The following is a 13318-nucleotide window of genomic DNA, read 5'->3' as shown; positions in this document are numbered from 1 at the left end:
AATACTTACATGGAGGAGTAAAAGAGAGAAATTAACTTTCATTATTCTTATAGATCATACAATTAAGTAATAAATCTAATTTACGTCTGCTATCAAATTTCCCTCGTCACCATTTATTGAAACTAAATATACACTATGGGCTAGAGTGGAGCGGTTGTTTGTGCTCATGTTCGAGTGTTAAAACCGCTAGAAATATATATTTTTTTGCACTCTGCAATTCACGTTCGTATAACAAGTTGAAAGTAAAAAGTTTGCACTCTCACGTTCGCAAAGCTGCATTAACAAAAAGACTTTGAGAAGTCGCAAACACAAAATCACAGTCCCCACAGACTTGAATGGAGCCAAAAAAGTTAAAAGGAGAACACACCCACAAGTCATGTGAACACGATAACGGTTATTTAAAAGCGCAACATAAGAAAATAATATTACATATTTCATAATCCAATGTAATATGTTCTATTTATTTAATAGATATTTAAATACATATCTGATGGATGTTTCCACAAATATATATTTTACCAGCACCTGAGATCTCATATCTTTGAGCCCTTGTAACTTTTTAATGCAATTTTTTTAAAATAATTTCTATTAAAATGTATTTTTTATGTGTTTTGTGACACTTTTTTGACTCATTTAACAGTTAACCAAAGCTCTGAAGTTGCGCTTATCATTCTAGCTTAAATTGTGGTTGCGCTCACATGTTCTCATTTACTTTCAACTTTTAATACGGGCGTAATTTACTTGCATCCAAATGATCCCAGAAACCCGATATCGCTCACGCACAAGTGATAGTTATCCTCTCGTAATCTAGCCCATTGTGTATAATGTTACAGCAAACACTTCTGTAACATAGTGCACAAGGCACCTGCATGCTCCTGAGCCTATCTCAGTATGCCCTTCAACAAAGGATACCAAAAGAACAAAGTAAACCGGCTTTTATTTGAACTTGTATGCCCTGAATCATAAAAGTTTTATATGGGCTTTTTAAGTCAATTTAACATATTAAATTCTGAAAGTCATGAAATTATATATGAAAAATGTTCATCAAACATATTGTGCACATTGCTTTATACTTGTGCTAGTTCTGTTCTAAACATAAATAAATGAAGTCTATAGCTCCAGTTACCTACTGAGCTGACTCCATATCATACCCAATGCGTTTCACTACTACAGGCTAATCCATGACAATGGTTGTTTGTATATTTTTTTATATTGTATTGTCTTTATCTGATTTATTTATAGGACGCCTATTTAAACCCAGTTACCTGCCGGACTGACTCCATATCATACCCAACGTGTTTCACTGCCAGAGGCTAATCTATGACCATACCTGTTTGTATATATATTATATTGTACTGTCTTTATCTGATTTATTTATAGGATGCCTATTTAAAACCAGTTACCTGCCGGACTGACTCCATATCATACCCAATGCATTTCACTGCCAGAGGCTAATCTATGACCATGCCTGTTTGTATATATATTATATTGTACTGTCTTTATCTGCTTTATTTATAGGACGCCTATTTAAACCCAGTTACCTGCCGGACTGACTCCATATCATACCCAACGTGTTTCACTGCCAGAGGCTAATCTATGACCATACCTGTTTGTATATATATTATATTGTACTGTCTTTATCTGATTTATTTATAGGATGCCTATTTAAACCCAGTTATCTGCCGGACTGACTCCATATCATACCCAATGCGTTTCACTGCCAGAGGCTAATCTATGACCATACCTGTTTGTATATATATTATATTGTACTGTCTTTATCTGATTTATTTATAGGACGCCTATTTAAACCCAGTTACCTGCCGGACTGACTCCATATCATACCCAACGTGTTTCACTGCCAGAGGCTAATCTATGACCATACCTGTTTGTATATATATTATATTGTACTGTCTTTATCTGATTTATTTATAGGATGCCTATTTAAACCCAGTTACCTGCCGGACTGACTCCATATCATACCCAATGCGTTTCACTGCCAGAGGCTAATCTATGACCATACCTGTTTGTATATATATTATATTGTACTGTCTTTATCTGCTTTATTTATAGGATGTCTTTTAACCCCAGTTACCTGCTGGGCTGACTCCATATACTTAATGTGTTTCACTGCCAGAGGCTAATCTATGACCATACCTGTTTGTTTATATTATATTGTACTGCCTTTATCTGCTTTATTTATAGGATGTCTTTTAACCCCTGGGCTGCCTCCATATCATACTTAATGTGTTTCACTGCCAGAGGCTAATATATAACCATACCTGTTTGTTTATATTATATTGTACTGTCTTTATCTGCTTTATTTATAGGACAGCCTTTTAACCCCAGTTACATCATCAAGATCGCTGTCAGTAACATCATATCTTCCATTATATTTGGGGATCGGTTTGATTACGACAATGAGAAATTCCAGCTGATGCTGAACCACTTTGATGAGGCATTGAAAGCTGAATCATCATTAATTGCACAGGTGCGGTGAATGATAAAATTGCACTGCTTTACACGTAATGCCTGCGCTATATAAAACATTACTCTTTTCATTATATGTTATTGACTGGCTGATTGTACTAGACATGGTGCGGTCACTGTATGTCATCATGTTACATGTGAGCATTGATGATGACTTATTTTGTACGTATATATAAATACCACGTGCCATATAGTGAGAAACTCAAAGCTCAGTGATAACAGAGCAGATAAAATATTGGTTGGTGGATACATACTTCCTACTAATGCTGATTGGTGGATACATACTTCCTACTAATGCTGATTGGTGGATACATACTTCCTACTAATGAGCAGGGGCACAGCAGTATTCAGAGGCAGGGAAACAGCAGTATACAGGTACACAGCAGTGTACAAGAGCAGGGGAACAACAGTATACAGAAGCAGGGAAACAGCAGTATACAGGATCAGGGGCACAGCAGTATACAGGAGCAGGGGCAGAGCATATACAGGGGCAGGGACACATAATATACAGTACATGAGCAGGGACACATCATATACAGGAACAGGAGCACAGCATATACAGGAGCAGAAGCACAGTATGTAAAGGAGCAGGGGCACAGCATGTATAGGAACAGGAGCACAGCATATACAGGAGCAGGGGCACAACATATACAGGAGCAGGGGCACAGCATATACAGGAGCAGGGGCACAGCATATACAGGAGCAGGGGCAGAGTGTGCACAGGAGCATGGGCACAGCATATACAGGGGCAGGGACACAGCATGTACAGGATCAGGAGAACAACATATACAGGGGCAGGGAGACAGCATATACAGGAGAAGTGATAGAACATATACTGGGGCAGGGACACAGCATATTCAGGAGCAGGAAAACAGCATATTCAGGGGCAGGGGTAAAGCATATACAGGGTCAGGGGCACAGCATATACAAGAGCAGAAAAACAGGATATACAGGGGCAGAGACACCACATATACAGGAGCAGAAGAATAGCATATACAGAGGTAGGGACACAGCATATACAGGAGCAGGGATAGAACATATACAGGGGCAGGGACTCAGCATATACATGAGCAGAAGAACAGTATATACAGGGGCAGGGACACAGCATATACAGGAGCAGGGATAGAACATATACAGGGGCAGAGACACCACATATACAGAAGCAGACGAACAGCATATACAGGGGCAGGGACACAGCATATACAGAAGCAGGGACAGAACATATACAGGGGCAGGGACACAGCATATACAGGAGGACGAAAACAGCATATACAGGGGCAGGGGCACAGCATGTACCGGAGCAGAGGCAGAGCATATACTGTACACGGGGCAGGGACACCGCATATACAGAGTAGGAGCACAGCAAATAGAGGGTCAGGAACAGCATATACAGGGGCAGGGTCACAGCATAAGGTTCCATCATATACTGCAATTACTATTAAGAGCAAATTATGAGAATTACATTTAGTTATAGGTCATTTAGTCAGGTCTACCCCAGATCTACAATGTCCCTAAATACAAGAAACTTTTGAAGAGCAAAGATTTATTTTTAAAATAAATAAATAAAAGACTTAAGAAATAATTTCATCTTAGTTTTAGATACAAGTATAACAAAATGTTTATCTCTTTATTACACATGATGTACACAGCTGATACAGTTATGAATAACTCTATGTATATCTCTATATTACACATGATGTACACAGCTGATACACTTATGAATAACACTATGTATATCTCTCTATTACACATGATGTACACAGCTGATACACTTATGTATAACACTATGTATATCTCTCTATTACACATGATGTACACAGCTGATACACTTATGAATAACACTATGTATATCTCTCTATTACACATGATGTACACGGCTGATACACTTATGAATAACACTATGTATATCTCTCTATTGCACATGATCTACACAGCTGATACCCTTATGTATAACACTATGTTTATCTCTCTATTACACATGATGTACACAGCTGATAAACTTATGTATAACACTATGTATATATCTCTATTACACATGATGTACACAGCTGATACACTTATGAATAACATTATGTTTATCTCTCTATTACACATGATGTACACGGCTGATACACTTATGAATAACACTATGTATATCTCTCTATTACACATGATGTACACAGCTGATACACTTATGTATAACACTATGTATATCTCTCTATTACACATGATGTACACAACTGATACACTTATGAATAACAATATGTTTATCTATCTATTACACATGATGTACACAGCTGATACACTTATGTATAACACTATGTATATCTCTATATTACACATGATGTACACAGCTGATACACTTATGTATAACACTATGTATATATCTCAATTACACATGATGTACACAGCTGATACACTTATGTATAACACTATGTATATCTCTCTATTACACATGATGTACACAGCTGATACACTTATGAATAACACTATGTATATCTCTCTATTACACATGATGTACACAGCTGATACACTTATGAATAACACTATGTATATCTCTCTATTACACATGATCTACACAGCTGATACCCTTATGTATAACACTATGTTTATCTCTCTATTACACATGATGTACACAGCTGATACACTTATGTATAACACTATGTATATCTCTATATTACACATGATGTACACAGCTGATACACTTATGTATAACACTATGTATATCTCTCTATTACACATGATGTACACAGCTGATACACTTATGAATAACACTATGTATATCTCTCTATTACACATGATGTACACAGCTGATAAACTTATCAATAACACTATGTATATCTCTCTATTACACATGATGTACACAGCTGATACACTTATGAATAACACTATGTATATCTCTCTATTACACATGATGTACACAGCTGATACACTTATGAATAACAATATGTTTATCTATCTATTACACATGATGTACACAGCTGATACACTTATGAATAACAATATGTGTATCTCTCTATTACACATGATGTACACAGCTGATACACTTATGTATAACACTATGTATATATCTCTATTACACATGATGTACACAGCTGATACACTTATGTATAACACTATGTATATCTCTATATTACACATGATGTACACAGCTGATACACTTATGAATAACACTATGTATATCTCTCTATTACACATGATGTACACAGCTGAAACACTTATGTATAAAAAGTAACAGGGTTTCTTCTGTAGGTCGTTAATGCTATCCCATGTCTGATACACATCCCTGGTTTGGCTAAAGTTATTATCCGGCCACATATCCAGATGATTGACTACCTCGGCAAGATGGTACATGAGCAGCAGGAATCCTGGCACGCTGGCTATACCAGGCATTTAATAGATGCCTTCTTACTGGAGATGGAGAGGGTATGGTGTGCTCTGTTGTCTAAGCCTAGGGCAGCTGCTAGTGTGTACTGACACTGTATACCCGAGTGCTCACTCTTCTAGTAACTCAGTATAAGTATCTTATCTGCAGAGCTTATCATTGTCTATAACCCACAGTACCTCTGTAGATCCCCCTTCTCCCTCACTATAAAACACACATTCACTATAGAGCTACCTAATTCCTCACTATAACACACAGTACCTCTGTAGAGCTAACTTCTATCTTAATATAACACACTACTCCACTAGAGCCCTCTCCTCCTATAACACACACTACCCCCTAAAGCCCCCTCCTCCCTTACTGTAACAAACACTAACCCCTAGAGCCCTCCATTCCCTTACTATAACACACACTACCTCCTAGAACCCCTCCTCCCTTACTATAACACAAACTACCCCCTAGAGCCCCTCCTCCTATAACACACACTACCCCCTAAAGCCCCCTCCTCCCTTACTATAGCACACACTACCCCAATAGAGCCTTCTCCTCCTATAACATACACTACCCCCTAAAGCCCCCTCCTCCCTTACTATAACATACACTACCCCACTAGAGCCCTCTCCTCCTATAACACACACTACCCCCTAAAGCTCCCTCCTCCCTTACTATAACACACACAAACCCCCAGGACCCATCCTCCCTTACTTTAACACAAACTACCCCCTAGAGCCCTCTCTTCCGTTACTATAACACACACTACCCCCTAGAGCCCTCTCTTCCCTTACTATAACACACACTACCCCCTAGAGCACTCTCTTCCCTTACTATAACACACACTACCCCCTAGAGCACTCTCCTCTCTTACTGTAACACACACTACCCCCTAGAGCCCTCTCCTCCCTTACTATAACACACACTACCCCCTAGAGTTTCTCCTCCCTTACTATAACACACACTACCCCCTAGAGTTCCCTCCTCCCTTACTATAACACACACTACCCCCTAGAGCCCTCTCCTCCCTTACTATAACACACAGTACCCCCTAGAGCCCCTCCTCCCTTACTATAACACACACTACCCCCTAGAGACATCTCCTCCCTTACTATAACACACACTACCACCTAGAGCCCTCTCCTCCCTTACTATAACACACACTACCTCCTAGAGCCCCTCCTCCCTTACTATAACACACACTACCCCCTAGACCCCTCCTCCCATACTATAACACACACTACTCCCTAAAGCCCCCTCCTCCCTTACTATAACACACTCTACCCCCTACAGCCCTCTCCTCTCTTACTATAACAAACACTACCCTCTAGAGCCCTCTCCTCCCTTACTATAACACACACTACCCTCTAGAGCCCTCGCTTCCCTTACTATAACACACACTACCCCCTAGAACCCTCTCCTCCATTACTATAACACACACTACCCCCTAGAGCCCTCTCCTCCCTTACTATAACACACACTACCCCCTAGAGCCTTCTACTCCCTTACTATAACACACACTACCCCCTAGAGCTCCCTCCTCCCTTACTATAACACACACTACCCTCTAGAGCCCTCTGCTCCCTTACTATAACACACACTACCCCCTAGAGACCTCCCTTCCCTTACTATAACACACACTACCCCCTAGAGCCCTCTCCTCCCTTACTATAACACACTCTACCCCCTAGAGCCATCTCTTCCCTTACTATAACACACACTAGCCCCTAGAGCCCTCTCTTCCCTTACTATAACACACACTACCCCTAGAGCCCTCTCCTCCCTTACTATAACACACACTACCCCCTTGAGCCCTCTCCTCCCTTACTATAACACACACTACCCCCTAGAGCCCTCTCCTCCCTTACTATAACACACACTACCCCCTAGAGCTCCCTCCTCCCTTACTATAACACACACTACCCCCTAGAGACCTCTTCTCCCTTACTATAACACACACTACCCTCTAGAGCCCTCTCCTCCCTTACTATAACACACACTACCCCCTAGAGCTCCCTCCTTCCTTACTATAACACACATTACCCCCTAAAGCCCTCTCCTCCCGTACTACTATAACACACACTACCCCCTAGAGCTCCCTCTTCCCTTACTATAACACACACTACCCCCTAGAGATCTCCCCTCACTTACTATAACACACACTACTCCCTAGAGCCCTCTCCTCCCTTACTTTAACACACACTACCCCTAGAGCTTTCTCCTCCCTTACTATAACACACACTACACCCTAGAGCCCTCTCTTCCCTTACTATAACACACACTACCCCCTAGAGCCCTCCCCTCCCTTACTATAACACACACTACTGCCTAGAGCTCCCTCCTCTCTTACTATAACACACACTACCCCCTAGAGCCCTCTCCTCCCTTACTATAACACACACTACCCCCTAGAGCCCTCTCTTCCCTTACTATAACACACACTACCCCCTATAGCTCCCTCCTCCCTTACTATAACAAACACTACCCCCTAGAGCCCTCTCCTCCCTTATTGTAACACACACTACCCCCTAGAGCCCCTCCTCTCTTGCTATAACACACACTACCTCCTAGAGCCCTCTCCTCCCTTACTATAACACACACTGCCCCCTAGAGACCCTCCTCTCTTACTAAAACACACACATTACCCCCTAGAGCCCTCTCTTCCCTTACTATAACACACACTACACCTTAGAGCTCCCTCCTCCCTTACTATAACACACACTACCCCCTAGAGCCCTCTCTTCCCTTACTATAACACACACTACCCCCTAGAGCTACCTCCTCCCTTACTATATCACACACTACCCCCTACAGCCCTCTCCTACCTTACTATAACACACACTACCCCCTAGAGCCCTCTCTTCCCTTACTATAACACACACTACCCTCTAGAGCCCTCTCCTCCCTTACTATAACACACACTACCCCCTAGAGCCCTCTCCTCTCTTACTATAACACACACTACCCCCTAGAGCCCTCTCCTCCCTTACTATAACACACACTACCCCCTAAAGCTCCCTCCTCCCTTACTATAACACACTCTACCCCCTAGAACCCTCTCCTCCCTTACTATAACACACACTACCTCCTAGAGCCCTCTCCTCCTTACTATAACACACTCTACCCCCTAGAACCCTCTCCTCCCTTACTATAACACATACTATCCCCCAGAGCCCTCTCCTCCCTTACTATAACACACACTACCTCCTAGAGCCCCTCCTCCCTTACTATAACACACACTACCCCCTAGACCCCTCCTCCCATACTATAACACACACTACCCCCTAGAGCTACCTCCTCCCTTACTATATCACACACTACCCCCTACAGCCCTCTCCTACCTTACTATAACACACACTACCCCCTAGAGCCCTTTCTTCCCTTACTATAACACATACTACCCTCTAGAGCCCTCTCCTCCCTTACTATAACACACACTACCCCCTAGAGCCCTCTCCTCTCTTACTATAACACACACTACCCCCTAGAGCCCTCTCCTCCCTTACTATAACACACACTACCCCCTAAAGCTCCCTCCTCCCTTACTATAACACACTCTACCCCCTAGAACCCTCTCCTCCCTTACTATAACACACACTACCTCCTAGAGCCCTCTCCTCCTTACTATAACACACTCTACCCCCTAGAACCCTCTCCTCCCTTACTATAACACATACTACCCCCCAGAGCCCTCTCCTCCCTTACTATAACACACATTACCACCTAGAGCCCTCTCCTCCCTTACTATAACACACACTACCCCTAGAGCGCTCTCCTCCCATACTATAACACACACTACCCCTAGAGCCCTCTCCTTCCTTACTATAACACACACTACCCCCTAGAGTTTCTCCTCCCTTACTATAACACACACTACCCCCTAGAGTTCCCTCCTCCCTTACTATAACACACACTACCCCCTAGAGCCCTCTCCTCCCTTACTATAACACACAGTACCCCCTAGAGCCCCTCCTCCCTTACTATAACACACACTACCCCCTAGAGACATCTCGTCCCTTACTATAACACACACTACCACCTAGAGCCCTCTCCTCCCTTACTATAACACACACTACCTCCTAGAGCCCCTCCTCCCTTACTATAACACACACTACCCCCTAGACCCCTCCTCCCATACTATAACACACACTACTCCCTAAAGCCCCTCCTCCCTTACTATAACACACTCTACCCCCTACAGCCCTCTCCTCTCTTACTATAACAAACACTACCCTCTAGAGCCCTCTCCTCCCTTACTATAACACACACTACCCCCTAGAGCCCTCGCTTCCCTTACTATAACACACACTACCCCCTAGAACCCTCTCCTCCATTACTATAACACACACTACCCCCTAGAGCCCTCTCCTCCCTTACTATAACACACACTACCCCCTAGAGCCTTCTACTCCCTTACTATAACACACACTACCCCCTAGAGCTCCCTCCTCCCTTACTATAACACACACTATCCCCTAGAGCCCTCTCCTCCCTTACTGTAACACACACTATCCCCAAAAGCCCCCTCCTCCCATACTATAACACACACTACCCCACTAGAGCCTTTTCCTCCTATAACACGCACTACCCCCTAAAGCTCCCTCCTCCCTTACTATAACACACACTAACCCCCAGGACCCATCCTCCCTTACTTTAACACACACTACCCCCTAAAGCCCCCTCCTCCCTTACTATAACACACACTACCCCCTAGAGCCCTCTCTTCCCTTACTATAACACACACTACCCCCTAGAGCCCTCTCTTCCCTTACTATAACACACACTACCCCCTAGAGCCCTCTCTTCCCTTACTATAACACACACTACCCCCTAGAGCCCTCTCTTCCCTTACTATAACACACACTACCCCCTAGAGCCCTCTCTTCCCTTACTATAACACACACTACCCCCTAGAGCAGTGATTTTCAACCTTTTTTTTGCTGTGGCACACTTTTTTTACATTAAAAAATTCTGCGGCACACCACCATCCAAAAATGTTACAAAATAACACATTGTAGCTTAATACAGTACATATATATATATATACATACATACATACATACACACACACTGTACTGTGCTGTCATGCCTTGCCTCCTACAAACTATACATGACATATTGACATTCATTCACAAACAATCATAATGATTGTCTGTGAATGATCATGGTTGTAAATGACGCCTGATTTGAAATATGGACACCCCCGCACTGGGAAAAGTCCCCTCCCCCCATCAGTCATCATCTCGCTCAAAATAAAAAAATGGCCCAGAATAAAAAACAAGCAAAATTTAAAAGATATGTCACATTGTTGTCAGTTTGCCGCGGAACACCTGAGGATCTCTCACGGCACACTAGTGTGCCACAGCACACTGGTTGAAAAACACTGCCCTAGAGCCCTCTCTTCCCTTACTATAACACACACTACCCCCTAGAGCCCTCTCCTCCCTTACTATAACACACACTACCCCCTAGAGCTCCCTCCTCCCTTACTATAACACACACTACCCCCTAGAGCCCTCTCCTCCCTTACTATAACACACACTACCCCCTAGAGCTCCCTCCTCCCTTACTATAACACACACTACCCCCTAGAGCCCTCTCCTCCCTTACTATAACACACAATACCCCCTAGAGCCCCTCCTCCCTTACTATAACACACACTACCCCCTAGAGACATCTCGTCCCTTACTATAAAACACACTACCACCTAGAGCCCTCTCCTCCCTTACTATAACACACACTACCTCCTAGAGCCCCTCCTCCCTTACTATAACACACACTACCCTACTAGAGCCTTCTCCTCCTATAACACACACTACCCCCTAAAGCCCCCTCCTCCCTTACTATAACATATAATACCCCACTAGAGCCCTCTCCTCCCATAACACACACTACCCCCTAAAGCTCCCTCCTCCCTTACTATAACACACACTAACCCCCAGGACCCATCCTCCCTTACTTTAACACACACTACCCCCTAAAGCCCCCTCCTCCCTTACTATAACACACACTACCCCCTAGAGCCCTCTCTTCCCTTACTATAACACACACTACCCCCTAGAGCCCTCTCTTCCCTTACTATAACACACACTACCCCCTAGAGCCCTCTCCTCCCTTACTATAACAAACACTACCCCCTAGAGCCCTCTCCTCCCTTACTATAACACACACTACCCCCTAGAGTTTCTCCTCCCTTACTATAACACACACTACCCCCTAGAGTTTCTCCTCCCTTACTATAACACACACTACCCCCTAGAGCCCTCTCCTCCCTTACTATAACACACAATACCCCCTAGAGCCCCTCCTCCCTTACTATAACACACACTACCCCCTAGAGACATCTCGTCCCTCACTATAAAACACACTACCACCTAGAGCCCTCTCCTCCCTTACTATAACACACACTACCTCCTAGAGCCCCTCCTCCCTTACTATAATGCACACTACCCCCTAGACCCCTCCTCCCATACTATAACACACACTACCCCCTAAAGCCCCCTCCTCCCTTACTATAACACACACTACCCCCTACAGCCCTCTCCTCTATTACTATAACAAACACTACCCTCTAGAGCCCTCTCCTCCCTCACTATAACACACACTAGGGGCTATAACAAACACTACCCTCTAGAGCCCTCGCTTCCCTTACTATAACACACACTACCCCCTAGAGCCCTCTCCTCCATTACTATAACACACACTACCCCCTAGAGCCCTCTCCTCCCTTACTATAACAGACACTACCCCCTACAGCCCTCTCCTCCCTTACTATAACATACACTACCCCCTAGAGCTCCCTCCTTCTTTACTATAACACACACTACCCACTAGAGCCATCTCCTCTCTTACTATAACACACACTACCCCCTAGAGCCTGCTACTCCCTTACTATAACACACACTACGCCCTAGAGCTCCCTCCTCCCTTATTATAACACACACTACCCTCTAGAGCCCTCTTCTCCCTTACTATAACACACACTACCCTCTAGAGCCCCCTCCTCTCTTACTATAACACACACTACCCCCTAGAGCCCTCCCTTCCCTTACTATAACACACACTACCCCCTAGAGCCCTCTCCTCCCTTACTATAACACACTCTGCCCCCTAGAGCTCTCCTCCCTTACTATAACACACACTACCCCCTCGAGCCCTCTCTTCCCTTACTATAACACACACTACCCCCTAGAGCCCTCTCCTCCCTTACTATAACACACACTACCCCCTAGAGCTCCCTCCTCCCTTACTATAACACACACTACCCCCTAGAGACCTCTCCTCCCTTACTATAACACACACTACCCTCTAGAGCCCTCTCCTCCAATACTATAACACACACTACCCCCTAGAGCTCCCTCCTCCCTTACTATAAAACACACTACACCCTACAGCCCTCTCCTCCCTTACTATAACACACATTACCCCCTAAAGCCCTCTCCTCCCTTACTGCTATAACACACACTACCCCCTAGA

General features: G+C 43.7%; 1 protein-coding gene across 2 annotated transcripts in view; it reads left to right on the top strand.

Moving 5' to 3' along the window:
* Nucleotides 1-13318, top strand: part of LOC128666646 (cytochrome P450 2D6) — a 194011-nt gene that overhangs the window by 31251 nt on the left and 149442 nt on the right. For both annotated transcript variants that reach the window (XR_008403259.1, XM_053721353.1), the window contains exons 4-5: nt 2328-2488; nt 5719-5892. Coding sequence is in view for 1 of the 2 variants with exons in the window: in XM_053721353.1 (XP_053577328.1) it covers nt 2328-2488; nt 5719-5892 (335 nt within the window). In the remaining variant the exon portion in view is untranslated. The remainder of the gene's footprint in view (nt 1-2327; nt 2489-5718; nt 5893-13318) is intronic.

Source organism: Bombina bombina, chromosome 7 (assembly GCF_027579735.1).
Source record: "Bombina bombina isolate aBomBom1 chromosome 7, aBomBom1.pri, whole genome shotgun sequence".
Classification (NCBI taxonomy): domain Eukaryota; kingdom Metazoa; phylum Chordata; class Amphibia; order Anura; family Bombinatoridae; genus Bombina; species Bombina bombina.
This window is presented reverse-complemented; position numbering and strand designations above follow the sequence as displayed.